Genomic DNA, 24,846 nt, shown 5'->3' with positions numbered 1-24,846 from the left:
ATAAATTTTATATACAACACACACACATCCAACTGAAATAAACCAAATGATGATTACAATAACGTTGATAAGGCCATGAAAATGAAGGAATGAAAGAGCAAGAGCACCCTGCGAGAGAAGAGAACAAATGAAATTAATTTATAAGCAAACAAACAAGAATACGACACACACACAACCATGCCCGGCAGTGGCGTGTCAACGGCACATATTTATACACTATTCACGGGATGACAGTAATCAGAAACATGAATTGCTTGTTCATTCTCTCTCAATTCTCTGAGAATAAATCAAATAAGAGTAGGAATGAAATGAAACGGATTATTTGAGAGCAAGCAAAAGAGGTGAATGGAGAAAAATCTGATAAACTGGAGGACTTTTACACACTTCAACAAATTGGGGAACGCGATGGAATTCGTATTTGGGCATTCTTTTAATTATATAGTACTGAGTATTGTAAATATGTTAAGCTGAGTACTATGTTCAGTTTTCATGCTGAAAACCAGCTTGTTTTCACGGTTACTTTTTTTAATTAATTAATTTAGAAATATAAAATTATTTGCAATCAATTCCTTGGACTTTTTCAATCCATTATTTGGCAAGACTTGATCAAAATATAATCGTCTTCATAAATATATTTGTACTTTTAATTTAGTGTTAGTACTCACCTTAAGTCAAAATATTCAAACAAAGGAAATTAAAAAAAAAAAAAAAAACAATGGAAAATATAAAAATTACAAAGGGATCTTCATAAAACTAACGAAAGGGCACTATACACTGAAAAAAAGCATGTCCGGTTCCAAAGAGTTTGTCTCTACTTTGTGGCATTTATTTACTGTCGAAGTTACATCGGGCTTTATCGAGGTATATCGGGATATTTATCGATACACATTATATTTGACTTTTTAGGCATTTCAAATTTCATGCAAATCTAAATAGTGGTCTATACACCGAAGAAAAGTAAACTGTTCAATAGGAAGAATTAACTACCTCGTGCGAAAGTTGGACGAAATTGTACTCCACATTTTGAGATTTCCACAAAGCGTTGTTAAAACCAGGAAAATTGTATACCCTGTTGTACTTTTTAACTGCTGTTCACGAAATTACAGCCTCTCACAGAAGAAAAAAATGAACTAGAAGTAGAGAAAAAAATCATGACCATTTTAATCATAACATATAGTAGTTCATTCTTACTAGTTTTGGAAATCGATAAAAAATTTTCTATAAATAAAAGTAGTTAACTTATCTGCTTCCATGTTTGATAAAATATTAATTCAAATCACAATACTTTTTCTTATTTTTTTATATGACGTTGTTACTATTTTTACTTTCTTTTCTTTCCTGTACATTTAACCAAATGTGGAACTCTGGGAGAATTTTTAATATTTCTCTGTTTTACTACGAGTAAAGTAAAGGAGCACGACTCATAGTTAGTCAATATTAAAAAAAATCTTAATTTTGGGTATTATTATTACAGTATTACATGCTATAAAAAATTCATTATCAAACCCACATGGCAACGTCTCCCTATTTATGGAAGTTCGCAAATAAATTAAATACATTTTTCACAGCACAATGAAATGTTTTGTACTTCTAGCTAAGTTAGTTACGAAAGTAATTGAAAATAGTTACGTTTTTAATGAAAAAATAATTGAGTTCTGCAATCAACATCAATTAAGTTTTTAATTGAATCAATAAAAAAATTATTTGAAATTTGCTAATGAAATCAATTAATTTTTTAATCAAGTACTGTTTTAATGTCCAAAAACTGTGATTGATTCTATCGTTTTTGTGATTGAAGACATTTCAATTTAACAATTAATTGGATCAATTATTTTCGTGATTGAATCAGAAAAAAAATTGTTTGTGTGTAATAGAAGTGATCGTTTATATATTTTAAATTATTGAAATGTTGTATAATATCTGACACTTCTTCAATACTAACCTTCAAAATGTTTTCAAAAAGTTCAAAATTAGAATTTGTAAATTAGTAATTTTTGGTAGAGTTATCTTAAAAATGTGGTAAATTTTTTTATACTTGTGTATCAACCGTGGGGCTACAACAAATCATGAACCGATATTAACTAAATTTAACTTTTCTCTCTAAAATAACATACCTCTCGATTTCTAATTTCAGAGAAAGCTAGCTCAAATCCAAAGATTTAGTCTTAAATTTTTTTGGGTATTGATTCCGAGGCAAATAAGCGAGAAATTACACTAGGGAATTAAACCAAATTCTCTATTAAATTTGGTGTTTACATACTTAGGATAGGTTAGGCTAGGTTAGGTGGCAGCCCGATGTATCAGGCTCTCTTAGACTATTCAGTCCATTGTGATACCACATTGGTGAGCTTCTCTCTTATCACTGAGTGCTGCCCGATTCCATGTTAAGCTCAATGACAAGGGACCTGCTTTTTATAGCCGAGTCCGAACTGCGTTCCACATTGCAGTGAAACCACTTAGAGAAGCTTTGAACCCTCAGAAATGTCACCAGCATTACTGAGGTGGGATAATCCACCGCTGAAAAACTTTTTGGTGTTCGGTCGAAGCAGGAATCTAACCCACGACCTTGTGTATGCAAGGCGGGCATGCTAACCATTGCACCACGGTGGCTCCCTGATATATAATGTACTATGAAAGCCCTGTATAAAGATTTGAATTTTCATGTAGAGTCTTTAAAATAAAGTTTTGAAAGGCATCTCCTATTTAATTTTAATTAAATTTGAAGAAATTTTCAGTATTATTGTAGCAAAGTTAACGTTAAACCAACGAAATTTTTGAAATGATTTTCAATTTTTGGTCAAGTACAAATCTTCTACGCTACGCGAAAATAGTATTCGTATCTTACGAATACTATTTTACCCGCTTGATTACAAACGGGTCTCGTACATCGTCTTAGAATTTCACTATGGTAAAAACTTTAACTCGGACATTGGGAATCGCAAAGTGTTCGCTTGGAAATATTTTCTTAACTCTAAAATGTAAAACCTAATGTGGAAATATATTTCTCTTTAATGAGAAAAGGAATTGAAGTCCGAGAATATCTGTTACGTTTCGATATAATAAAAGCAAGTTCCTGCAATTTGCTATGTGGGATATACTTGATTCGAAATCGATATTTCGAGGTGTTATACCCCCAATTGGTACAATAAATTTCATATTTACTCTATATCTAAGTTTTGTGATATAGGAATTGAAAACTACAACAAACTTTACACATAAAGATGAACACCTCACTATATTCCGGTAACACTGTATGAATTCTTTCGCTAACATTTCCTGGCCATACCACACAAAAATAAGAGCAAGCACCTTCTTATTCATTTTCCCTTTACCAATAACCTTACAACGGTATGGTAGGAATTGAAATGTGTGTACTCTTCATCATAACGGAATGATTTGGAATCGAAATAATAATAAACAAACAAATCCAATTGGAATTTATTAATGTATCCACTTTGTGTTGTTGCTGTTCTCTAGTCGACATTTTTTGTTTCATTTTGTCCTCTAATTCAATCAACACACAACCATACACATTCCCATTCCCAACACATCATCATCGATATCAACCACCATTATGCCTCGCGCCACGACCACTACATTGGCGAAGACGAATGTCAGACAAGAAGAGTTCAGAGCGGAGCATGAGCTACGCTTCTCGATTCGATTCCCGATTCCAATACGAATCAAATCATATCCAACACACAAATGAAATGATTTCGTGATAGACGATGGTCTCATTGTTGTTTGATTCTCTTTTCTGTCTATTCGGTCTATACATCTCTCTCCACGTCTCTGTTGATTGGTGTATTGGTTAATTTCTTCTTTAATTTCATTTCTCATTCGGTTTGTGATCGTCGTCGTCCACGCAACGGCGTCGTATTTGTACGGAATTTGTGTTGATACAAACAATAAATTTATAAAAAAATGAATTAAAAGCGAAATGCAAAAAAGTTTAATAACTTAATTAAATATAGAGTTCAAATTCAAGACCATATGTGAATATGCGAAATTTATCCAGTGACATAAAAAGAAATTGTAATTAGTGCGACAACAAAAAAATACAAAATAACCAGTAACAAACATAAAGAACGGTAAACCACCAAACTAAATAATGTCTAACGGGTGTTCTATTGCGTGTGCACTTTAAATTGATTGAGATCTTGATGATTGTAGCGCGATCAATCGATAATTTGATGTCTTTCGAAAAGCTCTTCGTCTAAGTTGATAGCGATGTGTTGATCGGTGTGACCGTGATTTTCTCAGTGTTTTGTAACTTTTTGGCGGCAAGGAAACAACAACAACATCCGTAGATTGAAACAAAATACGCATTTTTTCTCAAAACGTCAAGACAGCGAACAGTGGTGTTTCCATTTTTGTTTTTTTCAGACAAAGTATTAAACATTTTTCACCTGATGCAACTCAATACGATGGACTGCACCGGTCGTGCAAATCCAAATGAACGCGATTCAGAAATTGGTGATGATATGGTAAGACGTCAAGTGTCATTTATACCAAGCTTATTATTTATTATGAAAATTTTACCGTCGGTTTTATTTGTGGCAATAGCGGGTTTTCGATTTGTTTTTGCCAATTTTGATGTGCCGTCGGATTGTGTCATGTTTGCCTTTCGCCTCACACATAGAGGGAACACAATGTTAGTAAGAAATATGGGAAATATTTAAATCTAAAGCCATTCTTAGGCAACTCGCAAAAGTGCATTTATGATATAATTCTACACTCTGTGCAAAATTTTAAGTAAATCGGTGTGAAATTTTGACCAATGGTGATCATATGAGTGTAAATCGGACGAAAGATATATGACGAACATTTATGATATGGCTATATCTAAATCGGAACCGATATCAACCAAATTTTACATGCATATCCAGAATGTTAAGTCTACTCTCTGTGCAAAATTTCACATAAATCGGATTACATTGGCTGAGTGTAAATCGGGCGAAAGTTATATAGAGGAGCTATATCTAAATCTGAACCGATTCCAATCAAATTTGGTACACTTTACGACACTATAAGTTGTACTCCTTGTGCAAAATTTAATGTAAATCAGGGTAAAACTCTGGCTTCTGGAGCCATCTGAGAGCATATCGGGCGAATGATATATATGTAAATCTGATCCGATTTCTTCCAAAATCTATGCGCTTCTATTCTGACCAAAAACAAAAGAAAAACACTTGAGCCAAATTTGAAGTTGATTGGATCAAATCTGTGACCTGATTACAAAAATGTGTCCACAGACAGACGGACGGACATGGTTAGATCGGTCCAGGGGCTTGCCCCGAGCATTATTGTCTTCTTCCAGGTGTTGCAAAAGTATGCACGAACTTTTAATATCCTGTTCAACAGTGTGGCGCACGATATAACAAGCATTTCAAAAATTGAGTTAACGAAGGATCGCCAACTCTAAGCCATAACATTGACTTATATATTCATTCATTGAAAATTGTGATAATCTAGGCGAGTAGTAATTTGCAACTCATTTAATAGTTTCTCACATAAGAATATGGATCTTTTCAAGAACCATTGCCTTCTCCGTATACGTGGCTATACGGCTCCAGCAATTGCTACTAAAGTATGTATACGGACACACCTCATATAAGAAAAGAAAAACGCATATAAGAAAATTTTAGCAAAACACATCATTGACTTCTATATCTAAGTGCGAATTAAGAACCTTTTGAAAATCACAACCTGAATTATTAAATTTATTTTGTGGTAAAATGAAATTATTACATTTTCACTGTTTGTAATAAAAATATTTGAAAAAATATTTGATTAAGCTACACTTGTAGTTTAGTCAATGCATGGTTTTAAGCTGAAATCAAAAACAACAACAATGATTAAAGAAGAAAAAAAACCAACAATAACAAAACAAAACGAGTATTTGAAACGATAAAATGCAAATTTTTAATTTTTTTCCAAAACCAAATTTTTAATAAAATATATTCCTATAAGAAAGGATTTTCTTTTATCTGTATGTATGCTTAACAGAAACTTTTTTCTTATACACAATAATTTCCTATAAGAAAACAAACGCATATTAACTTGTTTCAGTTACGACGCTAAGTCGTATTTTTTTCAATTTTTGTTTTCAATATATACTTTCAATTTTTGTTTTTGTTGTTAAAAAATAATGTTAAATTTTGAGCAATAATTAAATACTTACATTTTCCCCCTTGAGAAGTTCACCACTGTGGTATCACAATGGACAAAATAGTCTAACTGAGCCGTGAGCCTGAAATATTGGGCTGCCGCTTAACCTAACTTTCTCTCTTGTTCCAAGTTATTTCTTGATCCTAATTCATTTCAATGCGGCGAACCAATATCATTTTATTTTCTCCAGATGGTGACCAAAATTGATGTTTACGAAAAGATCAAAAAGTCGACCTTGAATAGAAGGTTGAGGGTGATTTATGGTGACATGGTCGTGGAAAGTTTTACACATACACTCCGGAAGAATTATTTTAGTTAAAAGCACGAATGATTGTTTTACAACCAAAGAAACCTTTGATTAAAAGAGCTATATGTTATGTTCTTTCAACAAAATTATTTATAATTTTATGAAACTAGTTCGAGCTTTTTTATTGAAAATTCTTATACTTTTTATGAAAAGTATTAATACTTTCAAAAGTTTCATAATTGTGCCATTGATTACAAAGGGTGATAGTTTAGCTTTCTTCTTGACAATATTGGTTTCAACAGCTGACGCACTTTTCGTGTTTTGTTTCACTGTCAAACATATTAAGTTTAGCCTATAAATGAATCGTCTTACAAACTAATAACGTTTGCAAATTATTGAACTTTATTATCAAAATGCGTGCTCTGTAATGAGTACGTAGCATTGAGAAAAAGCTTTGCAAAAGCTTCCAATCCATCCCGAAAACGTAACAGTTTGGTGCGGTTTATGGGCTGGTGGCATCATTGGACCGTACTACTTTAAATATAATGCGAATCTTAATGGAACTGTGGATGATGAACGCTACCGTGAGATGGTTTAACAGGTTGGCTGATAAGTCCCCGGTCTAACAAAGAAAAACGCAACATAGTTCCATTCAAGAGCGATACAACGATTATAACGACCTTCCAATTTTTTGATACCATTTTGGTAGTACTCCTTCGGTTTTGCCCCAAAATAGGCCTGTTTCGGCGGTAACCTTTTCATTGCAGCCAAATTTTTTCCCTGCGAGTATCCTTTTGAGGTCTGAGAACAAGAAAAAGTCGCTGGGGCCAGATCTGGAGAATACGGTGGATGGGGAAGCAATTCGAAGCCCAATTCATGAATTTTTGCCATCGTTCTCAATGACTTGTGGCACGGGGTGTTGTCTTGGTGGAACAACACTTTTTTCTTCTTCATATGGAGCCGTTTTGCCGCGATTTCGACCTTCAAACGCTCCAATTACGCCATATAATAGTCACTGTTGATGGTTTTTCCCTTCTCAAGATAATCGATAAAAATTATTCCATGCGCATCCCAAAAAACAGAGGCCATTACTTTGCCAGCGGAGTTTTGAGTCTTTCCACGCTTCGGAGACGGTTCACCGGTCGCTGTCCACTCAGCCGACTGTTGATTGGACTCAGGAGTGTAGTGATCAAGCCATGTTTCATCCATTGTCACATATCGACGGAAAAACTCGGGTGTATTACGAGTTAACAGCTGCAAACACCGCTCAGAATCATCAACACGTGGTTGTTTTTGGTCAAATGTGAGCTCGCGCGGCACCCATTTTGCATAGAGCTTCCGCATATCCAAATATCGATGAATGATATGACCAACACATTCCTTTGATATCTTTAAGGCCTCTGCTATCTCGATCAACTTCATTTTACGGTCATTCAAAATTATTTTGTGGATTTTTTTGATGTTTTAGTCGGTAACCACCTCTTTCGGGCGTCCACTGCGTTCACCGTCATCCATGCTCATTTCACCACGCTTGAATTTTGCATACCAATCAATTATTGTTGATTTCCCTGAGGCAGAGTCCGGAAACTCATTATCAAGCCAAGTTTTTGCTTCCCCCGTATTTTCCCCTTCACAAAACAGTATTTTATCAAAACAAGAAATTCCTTTTTTTACCATTTTTTCACAATAACAAAAGTTGGTTCACAAAGACGCTCTATCTCACAAACTAATTGACTTACAGACGTCAAATTTTGACACGAATCATTTGAAGCTTGGTAGTATATAAAAATAATATGCATTTAATACTAGCGGCGCCATCTATGTGTCAGACCAGGGACTTATCAGCCAACCTGTTACATGACATGTCACACAGTACGCATAACAATGGAGTTATTCAGAAGAGAGTTCGGTGAACATTTTATTCCACGTTCGGGTTCGGTCATGTTAAAGCTCATGTCGATAAGGACAATCCCGCTTAACACAGATGCATTTATTCGTGAGATACCGGCCGAATTATTGCAAAAAGTATGCCAAAGTTGGACTAAGAATACGAACAATTTGAGGCGCAGTCGTGGTCAATATTTGCATTTATTTTTATATAAAAATAATATGCATTTAATACTAGCGGCGCCATCTATGTGTCAGACCAGGGACTTATCAGCCAACCTGTTACATGACATGTCACACAGTACGCATAACAATGGAGTTATTCAGAAGAGAGTTCGGTGAACATTTTATTCCACGTTCGGGTTCGGTCATGTTAAAGCTCATGTCGATAAGGACAATCCCGCTTAACACAGATGCATTTACCGGCCGAATTATTGCAAAAAGTATGCCAAAGTTGGACTAAGAATACGAACAATTTGAGGCGCAGTCGTGGTCAATATTTGCATTTATTTTTAAGTGCAAGCATATAATGTTCATAAACTAGCATAACATGTTTGGGACATATATGTTAATATGTTAGAACATATTATGTTTGGGATATCAACTGTTTGTAAATATAATATGCTTAGATGCAAACATATATTAATTTAGAAATAGCCTATCAACATATATGTGTTTAGAAAGAGAGACCTAGAGAGTATGCTGCAAGTAGAATAATGGAAGTAACCAATTGGCGCCTTAAAAATATATCCACCCACAGAAAATTCCATTAAAAGTTTTTCTACCAGTGTATGCCCTAAGGTGAAACATAATATGTTGAAACAATACAAACAATATTTTGTTTGGACCAGTCCTGAAAATATATATGATTGGAGAAAAATGTGTTTGCGGTATATGTTACAGAATCGATTTTTTTGAGGGTGTATGGACCGTACTATTGATACAAATAAAAATTTCATTCATTGTATACAACATGCATAAAATGTTGTCGTACAAAACATTAACGGAATCTGTCACTAAAATTGGGCCATTACAACAAATTCATAAATATAATGAAATTTTCTTTACTGTAACTCAACATTTGCAATAATCGTTATATTAATACAAGTTTAATTATGTTAAACGTAGCCAAATTAAATAAGTCCAATCCAAATGAAACTCAAACAGGCAACTAAATTGCATTTCAAAGAGGGATAATAAAGTATTATGCAATATATACCCGAATCGGCTGGCTCAGGGTAGCTGTTTACGAGAATGTAGTAGAAATTGGTTTAGTATCAGACGATAATGCTAAGAACTTATCGGGCCACCCACGTACATAAAAACACTTGACGAACTGAAATATTTGATGAATATATCTAAAACTACTTAAACGGCTAACTCCCCTACATGTCACTTTAGTAACAGTATTAGAACCAACAACGCAAAAACAAATTAATGACAATAAAACTCAGTTGGCAAACCCAATTTGCATTTCATGCTTTCCAAATACAGACTAAAAACATACAACATACAGATTAACATATTAACATTTCCCCCACATTCTTATGTATGTTCGGACTAAACTGATATACGTTTGATTTCAATTTAAAGCAATTAAATAAGTGCGAAGTTTCCACATTGAGCAGCGGAATCATTTAACATCCACATCTTATCCATTCATCGCTATATTATGGACGTACCAAAACAAATATCAATTACCAGTTCCCATTTCAACTACAGCGATTAGAAGAAAATTCCCATGCCATCCGACAATAATTGGGCATTGTTGAGGCATTTTCAAAAAATTATCACTTCAGGTTTAAACGGGGTAAACAATAAATGATGATTCCAATGAAAATTGCCTCGATAAATAAACTTCATTCTTGAACTGGCCATAGGTGGGATGCATATTACTTTTTATTGAAAATACTAAAGATGACGAGTTACCTGGGTACGTATGTTACATAAATCAACATTCCTCTTAATGTTCACATTTTAGATCGGATAGTAAACAAAATACATAAGCTGCATTGCCGGATGTGTGGATAGGGTTAGAGAAACGGGAACAAACAATCGACAATAACACTTTGCCGTGGAATAGATTTGAAGTTATCCAAAATTGAACTGTTAAAAATACGGGCTTGTCTTCTTGTTGATTCTGAACAAAATTATGCTTTACCTACGACTCTAGTGCCGCGTCCCAATGAAAGTTTTTCGCTCTCGCGTTTGAATGAATTATATTGATTGCCGATGCGACTGCGAGCGATGACACCTGTAGTGACGCATAGCCTCCGTTTGTCCCCAAACATTCGCGCTCATATATGTAAATGTCGACTGAGGGTCATCCAGCCGGTGTCTGTCTCTTTGTTGTGTTGTATTTGCTTCTCTCTCTCTCTCTTAACTCGTTTTTCCCTCATTTCGCCTTCACATCATTTGGGCACATTTTTATTGTTTTTTAATTTCGATGGTGTTCACACCTAAATTAATTGTTCAAATATTTGGATTATTTGTTAGCAACTTAAATGAATATTAAATGGGATTTGGGACTTTAATAAACGTTTGTCGTTGTTTATAAAATATCTACACAAAATCCCACAGATATCTTTCAATTGAATTGCCTTCATCTGACCCTTGTTTGTGCTAATAGTTATGGACAACTAGCCAACTCCCATCGATCATAGGTGATATATTTTCGTCATATGAAATGGATTTTAATCAGGGAACCTGCTATCGATGACACAATGAACATAAAAGAATCGATTGTTTTGAAGATTAGAGTAGAGACTAGGGATAACAAATTCAGTACTTCCGTACTTTTCAACAGGAAAGAAAGTACAATCCTCACGCGTATAAAATGAAACTTTGTGTTAGTAGTGCATTGCCATTAGGTTAAAGAGTAGTCTGCAAATTTTTATTATAACTTTCGATTTAATAATACGGTTGCACGAAAGTTAAAATTCTTGACGATATAGAGAATAGAACTGACACTATTTCTCCTATTTTATCAAGAATACAAGGTTACGAGCTGTCGTAAATCATTTTTGTTTATGCTGCTACAAAACGTATTTAAACTTCAGGCTAATTAATATTTTATCCCTTAAATGCGCACTTTATCTTTTGAAAATACAACCAGAAAAAAATTCTTATGACTTAAAATTTTGATCTACGAAAGCGAGTGTGCTGCATGTGAAACATCTTAACGCAGTTTTAAAAAAATATCTTTTGCCGGAAAATCTATAGTACTTATATGCAGTGTTGTCGTTACTGGCTCTTTTTTTGAACTGTTGGCCCTTTTCTGGCTCTTTTCCAATTTGGCTCCAAAATAGTCTCTTTTTAATTTTTCTGGCTCTTTTCGGCTTATTTTTAGTTTTTTTTTCCATTTAAATTTTTTATTACGTACTTAAAAATGTATATCAGATGACGTCGAGCAAGTACAACGAAATCTTTTTAAATATTTTAAAAGTTCTAAACGCCAATCACGGTTCAAGGAGCTCCAAAACATTTTCGAAGACGCAGAACATAAAATCTTGATCTTGAATCTAAGTGATACCAAGTGACTTTCGTTTGAATCTGTTGCGAACAGAGTTTCACAACAATGGGATGTATTAGAACGTTTTTCCAACGAAGAAGAAAAGGATGTGCGTGAAGATAAATTCCGAATTTAGCTAGTTTAGTTTAGTTTTCTCAGTTTTGGAGAAAAATAAAATTCTTTATAAAATTCTGGACAGGATGCCTCCAGTGACCATTGTGGTCAAATGTCACAATGACCTATATATATTAGACCTATATATATTAGAACGTTTTTCCAACGAAGAAGAAAAGGATATGCGTGAAGATAAATTCCGAATTTAGTTAGCACAGACACAAACCATTTTTTTTGCAGAGCTCTGTTAATTAGTTAACAGAGCTTCATAAAGGAGATAACAGAGCACTGTAACGAGTTAACAGAGGTATTTTCTGCCCTAACCAATGATAGATTTATTTTTTGATCACCAGGAAAAATATTAAATATATAAAATTAAACCCCCCACTTGTGGCATTATCACTCACAGCTACATTCACACGTATGTCCCAAAATTTTGCAGAAAATTGAGTTTTTCAGCACAATTTTTTGAGGGGATGGGACTCACGTGACCATTGTGGTCAAATGGACACTATGACCCATACACCATACGAAAGGGCTTGAAGAGCTCAATCGATATTTTATAGAATGATTAAGAACCACCAAAAAAACCTTCGAGCACGGGTAAATGTGAATTATTTCAACTGGCACAAAGAAAGAGTTGCAAAAATCAAACTGATCTTTGATTGCGTCATTTTCTGACAGCCACAATCTATTCAGCTTGGTTTAGTTATTCGTATGTTGTTAGATAGAGAAAAAAGCTACTATACCACATTACCAGCCTATACCACATTTGCTGCACTCACCCCACCCATTTCAAATCGATTCACCTAACTCTAAGCACAACACTTTCATTGTAAATTTTATCGACGTTTGGCCAAGCAAAAAAAAAATCGTATTTTAAGGATATGAAATCTTTACTTCAGTGTCTTATGAAGTATGTGGCTATGGGCATTTGAATTTTGGTACATTTTAGACGTACTAGTTTGCCGTGTATTGTGATTGTGTGATGCGCAGTTGTTCTATTGTTCGCAAATCGACAACAATATTTAATTGAAATTTCGTTTCTTTTCCGCACTCAGCATCTATCGCTTGCCTTCATCCACCATTGCTTAGTCGTGAGTCTGATTCCAATATGTAGGCGAATAGAAGTGTTATGCTAGATCTTTATCAAACACTTCGCACGTCCGCAGTCACAAGCCAAATCTCAATCATTGACACTTTATAAATTTCAATCCAATGAACGCATTTAATTTCAATTTAATTGGACATCATCACCCACATTCGAAATGTGAATTACGCTCTGGACCTTGTTATCAACCAGCTCACTTTCTACTGTGGGAATATCTGTATGATGCGGGTATTACCCACAATAATTTCTTGCCAATGGATTCGGTGGAATTCTAAAGTCATAATGGAAAATGATGTAGTTTAGCAAAATTTTCATTTGAATTTGGGGGAAAAATTAAATAGTGCCACTTAAAAAGTCATAAATTTTTTGATGCATAGATTATATACAACCAAAGGCATTAATTATCCCTATAGAAAGACGATGTGGACAATATGGACCGCGGAATGCTTCAACGCTGTCCGCAAAGCGATTTTGTTTATGATCGTGGTAGACCGATCAAATCATCAAATGGATAAATGCGTGAACGACAACAGTCTGTACATGCAATTGTGTGTTCTAGAGTGAAAAATCTCTTCATTAAGAATGCCACAGATTATAAATTTTTAATCACATATGATTACGATTTTATGACCCTCTACTTTAGAGGCCACGTGTTACGATGGATGGTTGTAAGTTGGATCACACTCTGGCATCACATGATGTATCGAACCTAAAGACGTAATTGATATAGTTTTATTCGTACAAAAAAAAAATAATAACAAATTCGTAAATGCAAAAATTCTATACACTGAAAAAAAAGTGAACCCACCAAGAAGAAAACTTTCGGTTAACTTTAGAAAATTTTGAATATTTTTAGAAAATTTTAACTAAACAGTATTACGCTGGCATCGGCGTGATGTCATTAAAATAAGTAAATATTTTTCGACAAATTCAAGAAAATTTATTTGACATAATTAAGTTTTTTGTTAAAGAAAAATTTTAAGCTTGAAGGAAAAAAGTGGAGTTCAAAATTGCAAGAATGTCTTTAGCGAAGTTCATGACGAACGAATTTGTAGTAAAATTTGCAAATTTAAAGAAATACTGAACCATTTTGTGGAAGACACGAATTTAGTTAATCTTGAAGCTTCATACGCAAAAAATTACTAGAGTAAAGTAAACTTTCTCCAAACATAATAATTCCATGAACTAAAATAAAGTTAAATTGGTTTTAGTGAAATAGAGAGTTCACTTTTTTTAGTGTATCCAAGGGACACGGTTTGAAGTTCGTAATAGGCGTAGTAAGGAACAAACATGGATTATTTAGTAGCGTAGAACTTATTGGTGATTTAAACATTCTAAAATGTTCACAAATTTGGTTTGAAAGATCATTTCTTTGGAATTAGCAAAATTCGATTTAGGTACACACAATGAGGAGAGCAAAAACGTAAACAATATTTATTTTTTTTAACGTTTTTAATTGAAATATTAATTATCGCAATCAACATTGTAATTCAATAAAAAGCTATTTCAAATTAAAATTATACTTGAAAGTTTTGTTCAGAAGTAATTATACTTACAAAGAAAAATCATACTACAAATATAAACGGAAAATGCATTAGATGAAAATTATTTCATCTAATGGTGAAATACTTATAAGTAAATAGAAATAACGCGATAAATAATTGGTCGCCACAATTAAAAAATTAATTATGTTAATTGAATCAAATAATAATTTAATAGCTGAAAATACCGTTGAAATTAATTAATTTTTTAATGAAGTGTATTTGTTATTTCTAATCAATTTTGTGATTGATATTATAATTTTAGTACAAATAATTTCGTGTTTGAATCTGAAAAGAGTTCTTTTCTGATTTGCTTAATTGAGCAATTCGTTTTGAGCAATTACAGCGTTTTTAAATATAACTATCATAGAAAGTTATATATTCCATCATGGCCATGTATTTTATCGTATAATGGATAATTATCCGCCGCCGACACATTTTTCGTCTTAGCCATCAAAAATGGGTCGGCTTCATTCTCTGGTCCTCATATATAGAGATACGCTTCCGGAAATTTACCTTCCCTGCAGGGTTTTTGATTTTTTGTGGAAAATTTTTTGTGAATTCTTCTAAGCAAAGTTACAAGTGTGACGTATCGCTGGAAAGGTAGTTAAGAAGATTTCTTCCTATTTAAAACGTAATTGTAATTTGTAATTTTTGGCGCAAGGACATTAAATAGTGTAGTCTTGTGCAATTAAAAATAGGAATTGAAAATTGAATAACATTTAAACTAACTAAGATATGCTATACAGAAAAAAGTAAACTATTTTATAGCAAAAATAAACTAGCTCGTGCGAAAATTGAACTAAATTAGGCTCCACACTTTGAGATTTCAACTTTAAAAAAAATATTCATATAATCTCATGTGTAGAAAATTTTATTTATGCATAGGTATGTATACAATATTTTTATACCCACCACGATAGAATGGTGACGGGGGTATAATAAGTTTGTCATTCCGTTTGTAACACATCGAAATATCGATTTCCGACTATATAATGTATATATATTCTTGATCAGGGAGAAATTCTAAGACGATATAACGATGTCCGTCTGTCTGTCTGTCTGTTGTAATCACGCTACAGTCTTCAATAATGAAGCAATCGTACTGAAATTTTGCACAAACTCGTCTTTTGTCTGCAGGCAGGTCAAGTTCGAAGATGGGCTATATCGGTCCAGGTTTTGATATAGTCCCCATATAAACCGACCTCCCGATTTGGGGTCTTGGGCTTATAGAAATCGTAGTTTTTATCCAATTTGCCAGAAATTTGAAACCTAGAGGTATTTTATGACCATAAAGAGGTGTGCCAAACATGGTGATTATCGGTCCATGTTTTGGTATAGCCCCCATATAGACCGATCTCCCGATTTAACTCCTTGGGTTTCTAGAAACCGTAGTTTTTATCTGATTTGCCTGAAATTTTAAATATTCTGGTATTTTAGGCTCACAAAAACGTGTATCGGATTAAGTTTTTATCGATCCATATGGTAATGCCTCCATATAGACCGACTTCACTTCTTGAGGGTGTAGAAGGCGCACTGATCATGAAAATTGCTTAAAACTCAATGTAAAATTTCCAGATTTTACTTCTACAGATTTAAGATTTCAAATCAAGACTTTATTTTATAATTTTCTTGCACACTTACAAGAGATGTTAATGATTCCTTTAAAACTCAAACAAAAATGGTTCTTATATATCCAGAATCTGATATAGTCCTCATTGGTGAAATCTTTAAATTTATCTTCGGGAATATCCTCAAGTCCTCAAGCCCTCCTGAAATTTCAAAGGATACCCTAATATTTGGTTCATGGTGGTGGATATTTAAGATTCGGCCCGGCCGAACTTAGTGCTGTATATACTTGTTTTAATATTAAATTGAGCCGACGGGCTTTTTGGGCAGCAAATAAATCAATGACTTCTTCAGTCGGCACATTTATTCGGCGATGAACCGACATTAATGCCAATCCTTTGAGTCTACTCTCGCTAGTCGAATTTCTAAGATACGTCTTTGATCTCTACATTGTTGAAAATGAACGTTCGGATGAGCACGTAGTAACTGCAGGGATGGAAAATGCAGTACTATAGTACTTTTTTTCAAACCTTTTTCACCCCGGTCAGTACCGTAGTACCCCCGCGAATGATTTAGTACCTTTTGTGTAGACATTTTTGAGTCGATGTCAGATTTATGGTACAATAGCTTTGACAAAATATTTTAATATTTTGAGAAAGTCTTTATCAACCTTATTTGCTAATAGTCTTTTACAAATATGACAAAACAGATATGTTCATGTGGGAAGAAAATCTCGATTTTGTAAAAGACATAGTCAAAAACAGGATTTTATTGAACTTCAAGAATTCTATATTACCGATTTTTTATTTCGGTCGAAATAGTTGTCAACATTTTATTTCTATATAGAATTTTTGCAAAATTTTATTTTTATAGAAAATTTTGTCAAAATTTTATTTCAATTGAAAATTTTGTAAAAATTTTATTTCTATAGGAAATTTTTGCAATATTTTATTTCTATAGAAAATTTTGTCAAAATTTTATTTTCTTTAAAATTCAGTCTCTTGACAATAATCTTCCAGTGAAATTTTTGTTGAAATTTAGTAAAAAGTACCTTTCCGCTCAAAAAATACATTTTTTGTACTTTCTTAAAAATTGTATTTTCCATCCCTGAGTAACTGGCAAAGTGACCAAAATTTTTAAAAGAATATGCACGTTTGGAAAAATCTCTTTATTGCTTCCATCGCTGAATTAGGCAGGTTCTTTTCGCAGGTTTTGCGCCATTTCTTTACACATGTGCAGTGCTGCCGCTAGTGACAAATTAAGTGAAGTAGATTTTGGAAAAAAGTGGAGTAGATTGAATAAAATTGAAGTAGCATACATTTTTGAAAACAAATGAATAAAAATGAATAAAATTGAAGTAGCATACATTTTTGAAAACAAACAATAGAATTCATTTTATTATACCCTCCACCATAGGATGGGGGGTATATTAACTTTGTCATTCCGTTTGTAACACATCGAAATATTGCTCTAAGACCCCATAAAGTATATATATTCTGGGTCGTGGTGAAATTCTGAGTCGATCTGATCATGTCCGACCGTCCGTCTGTCTGTTGAAAAACGCTAACTTCCGAACGAAAGAAGCTATCGACTTGGCATAAGTAGTTGTTATTGATGTAGGTCGGATGGTATTGCAAATGGGCCATATCGGTCCACTTTCACGTATAGCCCCCACACTGTTAGAAAAATATGTTTTTCATATGTTCCGATATAAACAAAATGTGCTTCGGGCACGATTTTAAACCACAATATATTTAAGTGCGAACATGTAATGTTCCTAAACTAACACTAAATGTTTGGGACATCTATGTTAATATGTTAGAATATATTATGTTTGGGGCATGAATGTTTCATAAAAATCATATGTGTGAATACAAACATATATAAATTTACAAATTTCGACTAAACATACATATTTTGTGATATTTTATTCAAAGCGACAGAGAGAGTATAGAGAGAAATACAGATGGAAACCGGGAGAGTTGACGAAAGATATCAATATAACACAGCAAAAGAGTCAAAAGAGAACAATTTCTGTGAAACCGCTTGTATGTTGTTTCGGAAAACTGTTTTATGATAAGGCCAAAAATTTTATATGCTTAAGTCTAAATATTATTTAATTTGAATAAAGAGAATAGACATTCGGAACCAAGAGAATAGACATTAAAAAAAAACAGCATGTGTTTTCGCCGTGAGAGCAGCATTTTACGTATGTGTGGACATGTGTTTTGTTTATCATTTTGGCATTATGGGCACAATTTTTTTCTTGGTTCGTTAAAAGAAATCAGGGGTCTTTATAAAAATAACGAAAGGGCACTATAATATTTTTAGAGTTGGGACAATAAAATGAAATAAGGAGGAAATAGTGAAATATTACACAGTAAAATGTATAAAAACAAAGTTTAGTTCCTCTTTATTAATAAGTAGTCCACGAGGAGTTGACGGACACCTTCAAATATAAAAGCGGACATTAAGTTCGATTTTTGCAGCTAAATCAATTTAAAAAGTTTATTTTATTTAAAATGAATTATTAAAGAAAAATAAAAGGCATTTTAGAGCGATGGTGTTAAATGCTAGTAAAAAACTGTTCACTCCTAAATAAATGTATGTTTATATTATAAAATTATGTATGTATGTTTATACTCGACTCCACGTTCTTCTTTTGTTAGTTTTTGAATTCCTTCCAAATTTTAAAGTTTTGTCCAAAAACAGTTTTTTATTACAATATTGTTATTTTTGCAATAAAAAATAATATTTTATTCAAACATCAGTCAATTTCGTTTATATCAAGCACTGTTACTGACTATAAATCTTTAATAACGCACATTTCGGAGTTTCATTTAAAAAAATTTAATATAGTATAAAAATAAATGTGTAAATTAAAAAAAAAAACAAAAAAATGTTCGGTCGGAGCAGGGATTGAACCCACGACCCTTTGCATGCAAGGCAGACATGCTAACCACTGCTCCACGTGGCAAACAAATGTATGTTTCTGTTAAATAATGTTATGTTTGCATGGGCTCGTGGGCGCTGCAAACTATGCTATATAAATGTAACTTAAAACGATAATTATCTACTGGTGACTATAACAGCTACGTAGCCCAGTGGATAGTGTGTTGGCTTACAAACTGTATGGTCCTCGGTTCGATTCTCCGTGCAGGCGAAAGGTAAAATTTAAAAAATTTATAAAAGTGAATAATTTCTTCAACATTATTTGTATTACAGAAAAAGGTGCCAATAACTAAAAAATTTGAAAATTACGAGTATGTTAGGGAATGAGCACAATCGTGTTTGGGAAAAATTCTTCCAAGCATATAATATTTTTGGCTCAAAATGCTTCCAAACATATAATATGTTCACATAAAACAAACATATTAATGTTTCGGTAGTATGCAATAATATATGTGCTTCCTGCAAAATATGTTTGGAACATATGTTAAAGAAGCGATTTTTTTGAGGGTGCATATAAACGGACCCCCAAATTTGGCTTGCGGGGACTCTAAGAGAAGCAAATTTCATCCGATCCAGCTGAAATTTGGTACATGGCTTCAGCATATGATCTCTAACAACCATGCAAAAATTGGTCCACATCGGTCCATAATTATATATAGCCCCCATATTAACTGATCCCCCGATAAGAGAACCAAATTTCATCCGATCCGGCTGAAATTTGGTACATGGTGTAAGTATATGGTCTCTAACAACTATGCAAAAATTGGTCCACATCGGTTAATAATTCGATGATTAAAACCGCTATGTTCATCGTAATTAAAGGAATAGGAAAAACTATTAGGTAATATGTGGAAAATTTTAAAAATTTGAAGCAGAACAAAAAGTGAAACAGATTTTTGGAAGAAGGAGTGACGAAGTAAATTTTGTGAAAATGAAGCAAAATACTTCGATTGAAGTAGTAGCGGCAGCACTGCACATGTGTGTTTGGCTGTTTCGTTGTTGTTGCTATGGCCAAACAAATCGAGTCATGTTCACAAAATGAACAACAAACACACATAAAAAGCAGAAATACATTTTCCAAAAATGAAATTTGTGGTGCGAGAACAAAAATAATTTGTTTTTTTCGACCGTCGTTTGACGGGCTTTTCAACTAGTATTCTATGATTTGTGCAAGTTTTATAGGTAAGCGTTTTTCAAAATAAAACCTCCAGCTTTTCTTCAACATCTTCGATAAGATTTTTCTATGCAGCTAAAAATATATATTTATTTATATGAAAATAATCATTAATTTTGGGGGGGTTGATCCCCCTCATCCCCCCCTGAATACGGCCTTGCTTATGTGTACGGCCATTGAACTTTATACCCACGTTTAGTTTCTAAAATGTTTGAGACATATGTTACTTAACAAAATGAAAATTTCATTGGGCTGTGGAAAATTTCGAAAACCTAAAAAAAATTAACTACAAACAAATATCTTATTACCAATAAAAATAAGTCAAATTTAGCGTAATTTTTTTTCCAGTGTAAGTTGACCCAAAATTCCCCAAATGGGAAAATGTGTTTGAAAAGTGTCATTTTTTAATAATTTGCATATTTCTCAGAGTTTTATTTATTGAACATGTGGGGGTGATACGAAAATATCAGCTTGGCAATCGGTGTCTTGCCATTTGAGGATTGTTCACAACAAAAATTTTTTCTCTAAAATTTTACCGAAAAACTCAAATCACTTACTCAAAATTGACAATACGAAGCTTGCACCGGATATTTATTAAGTATTCTATATAAGAAGCAAGGAAACCAAGTTGGGCTAAAAGAGCAAAACAAAAGTTATGAAAAAGTATTGTATTTGTCTTTTTCTAATAAAATGGAACAAAATTAGAAAATGGTGGTTTGATTCGGTAAATACATATAAATGTGCATATATGTACATAAGTTTCGATATTCTTTATGAATGAAACGTAAAAGAAAAGTAACGTTAAAAGCCATTAATGTTGGTACCTTAGTATTTAAGGCGAAATTTTATAAACAATGCGGGTGCCTCTATTCTGGTAAACCAGAGTGTATGTGGGACAGATAAAAATGCTCAGAAACATTCATTGCCACCTCATTGCAGAGACATGGACAGCTGTTTAAGCCAATTGCCTAGGTTTTTTAGCGAGTCCACCTCCGCTTGGATACTTCCATCACAAACAGTAGCACGTGCTTTGCTGTATGGTTGTGCAGATGATGCCTACATTAAATCTGTGAATTCTGCTGCCCCATGGCAGATTAAAATCAAAAAAATGCTCTTGTTGCTCGGTTGATGGTTTGAGTTTTTGTTAGGTAAGCAATAGGAAGGGGTCACATTTCTTTGCATATTGAGACAGCTCGGCTAAAAGAAAACAGAAAGTGTGTTGTGCATTTTTTTGGAAAGTTTTGTTTTTTTTTTCAGAGTTAGTACGATTACGATATTATTGCTTTACTTTTAATCAAAACTAATAAATATTATTGTGGACACAAAACATTGTGTAGAAATGAACAATATATTGCATCACATTGGGGGAGTAATAAAAGCTTATTACTTGGTTAAACGATAACACTAGTTTACACTGAAAATTTACATTTGATGAAGGTCACTTTTCTTATGTATTTGGATCTGCTAAACTCGATTAAAAAATGTTAAGAACATTTTTATGGAACAGTTTTTGAGATATCCCGTTATTTTTAGTTTTTTTTTTTGTTCACTAAACAAATTATATCTGTAGTTAGAAATGTCCGATTATATCGTTGAAAATTTGCAATTATTCAAATTTGCAATTATTCGTCATCTCAATACCTTTCATTTTAGTATCAACAACGATATAATCGGTCATTTCTAACTCAAGATATAATTTGTTTAGCGAAAAAAGAGCGAAAAACTAAACATTACGGGATATCTCAAAAACAGTTCTATAAATTTTTTTTTTTAATTTTTTCGAATTTAGAAAATCAAAATTCATAAGAAAAGTTGCATCTCATCAAACGTACATGAAAAAAAAATTGTAAACTAGTGTAATTGGTCGAAATGTTTATAAATAAATCTACACTCAAAAAAAGTTTACTTGGATCCAAAGGTTTTGACCTTCCCTTAAGAATTTTGGTATTGATTCCGAGCCAAAGATGCGACTTCTTTAAAACAAAGACATTTTTTACGGACCTCCCTGGCTTTAAATCTAGGATCAATAAAATCAAATAAAATTGGATACAGATCTCATTCATCGAGTTTTTATTTTCTGTTTGCGATATATTAATAAAGGTATTTATGTACAAACAAATTCCAATTTCAAAATCCAAATTATGCCAGGTACTTCAAAGTAAACACAGTTTTCTTAATGCTAAAAAAACTTTAAACCAAAGATGCAAATACTTAAAATAAGTCTTAGCCTTTATTTGAAGCGTTTTATCTTAAATTTAAAAATTCAATATGTCAGTTGAGTTAAAGACGATTTCTTTAAATTAAAAATGTTTTTCTTTATTTTAAGGAAAATTTGCCTTATATCAAAGATCTACAACTTCAGCAGAGAGACGCCAAATTTCAAGATTTGTGTCCTAAATTTAATGAAAATAATTTTTGAAGCAAGGATTATAAAGTTTCTTTTAATTAAAATGTCATTGTTTTAAAGAATTTTGTCCTTAGCATTGCGTAAATGTTGAGTCCTAAAATATAAGTTGCATAATCTTCCATATTAGGTCAATATTTTTTTCAGTGTAAGCCGTTGATACTCCTTTTCCCTTTAATGAACAAGTGTACTTGAACCATCTCATTCTTTAATGACGACGAATGGGACATATATGTCCCATGTGGTATTTCCGTTGTAAAATCTACATTTTCGACCAATTTTCAACAAAAAAAAAATTGTTCTATCGACGCCAAACACATGTAGCTATGATGATATAAATTTAAATTTGCAGTATTTGTGCGTATTTTGTATGGATACTCAATACTGTTATTACCCAAAAAAAACCTTCTTGGCTTATAGGAAAAATAACAACTTTTTTAACAATAAATTTTGCTTTGAGAGCAAGCTTACACAAAGTGTTCAAAGTCACACCCAAAAAAAGTTTACTTGGATCCAAAGATTTTGACCTTCCCCTAAGGATTTAGGTATTGATTCCCAGCCAAAGATGCGGCTTCTTTAAAATAAAGAAATTTTTTAGCGACCTAACATATCTGGCTTAATACCAAGATCAATAAAATTAAAATTAGGATACAGATCTCATTTATCAAAATTTCATTCTCTTTTCGCGGTTTATTAATAATGGTACTCACGTACATACAAATGCCAGTTTAAAAATCCAAATTATAACGGATACTTCAAAGAAATGTTTTCTTAATTCCAAAAAACAACTTTAAACCAAAGACGCTAAATCTTCAAAAATCGTAACCTATATTTGAAGCGTTTTTATCTTAAATCTAAAGTTTCAATATTTCAGTTAAGTTAAGGGCAATTTCTTTAAATCAAAAATACGTTTCTTTACATTAAGGAAAATTGGCTTGAGTTCAAAGACATGCTACTTTAACGGAGGGACGCAAATTGACAAAATTTGTGTCCTAAATTTAATGAAAAAAAAATGTTGAAGCATAGATTATAAGTTTTATTTTAAATAAAATTTCATTATTTTCAAGAAATTTGCCCTTAATATGTTGCAAATTTCGCATCCTAAAATTTAGGTTGCGTAATCGTTAATATCACATAAACATTTTTTCCAGTGCATGCACGCACGGTCATGAATACTTGCTAAGTCGTGTATTTTTTGTGTTGTTTGTATTTTACAAATGCTAACAAAGCTCATGATGTATTTTGTAGTGAATTATATAAAGTATGTTAAACAAATTTCTAACTATATTTACCTTAGAAAACGAATTGCCAATGAAATTTCTCGTATAAAGAAACATTGTTTTACATTTTGGCGACACTTTACTTAGTAAATAGGTGCATTTTGAATATGAATTCACAAGAAAAACTTACTTTTATGTGTATATGAGACTTTTGCTTTTATATTCAGTTAAGGAATCGTTCACAGAATCCAGTTAGTTATAAAATGTTATGTATGGTTGGAGTCATCGTTTATTAAGGAACATTTTCTATGCACTCAAAATAGTTTCCGATGCGACATCTTTAAAATAAAGAAATTCTCTAAAATAAAGAAATATCTGGGTTTAAATCTGGGATCAATAAATTTAAAATTAGAATACAGATCTCATTTATCGAATTTTCATTGTCTTTTCGCGGTATATTAATAAAGGTATACACGTACACCCTAAAAAAATCGCTTCTGTAACATATACATTTGATGGCCAATGTTCGATGGGAGAATTGCAAGGGTTGTAACGACACCAAGCAAATATGGCCCCATTTAAACTTAAACCGCACACTATGTTAGACATGCTAGTGTTCTCAAGACGTCAGATATCACTCCTGATATCTGCTATAACGGGTAGCTGCCTGATAGGCGATTTTGCAAAAAATATTGGCGCGAAGTATAATGACTATTGTATGGGCTGTCATGATGCGGAGGAAAAGGAATCAATTAAACACCTCTTGTGTGAGTGTCCTGCATTTTATGTAAGGCGTAAGCAAATTTTAGGGGCATATAGCTTCAGATTACTGGCGGACCTGGAAAACGTTAGCTTAAGTAGTCTGCTAATGTTTTTGGAACAATCTGGTTGTTTCAACGGAAGAAAATAATCGAGAAGGTTCAGCGGTTAAAACTAGATGTGCCC

At 32.9% G+C, this 24,846-nt stretch overlaps 1 protein-coding gene across 3 annotated transcripts in view; it reads left to right on the top strand.

Moving 5' to 3' along the window:
* Positions 1–3,830: 3,830 nt before the first annotated feature.
* retn (retained) overlaps positions 3,831–24,846 on the top strand; it is a 115,638-nt gene continuing 94,622 nt past the window's right edge. For all 3 annotated transcript variants that reach the window (XR_012722658.1, XM_075309679.1, XM_075309678.1), the window contains exon 1: positions 3,831–4,487. Coding sequence is in view for 2 of the 3 variants with exons in the window: in XM_075309679.1 (XP_075165794.1) it covers positions 4,413–4,487 (75 nt within the window). In the remaining variant the exon portion in view is untranslated. The remainder of the gene's footprint in view (positions 4,488–24,846) is intronic.

Source organism: Haematobia irritans, chromosome 5, assembly GCF_050003625.1.
Source record: "Haematobia irritans isolate KBUSLIRL chromosome 5, ASM5000362v1, whole genome shotgun sequence".
NCBI lineage: Eukaryota > Metazoa > Arthropoda > Insecta > Diptera > Muscidae > Haematobia > Haematobia irritans.
This window is presented reverse-complemented; position numbering and strand designations above follow the sequence as displayed.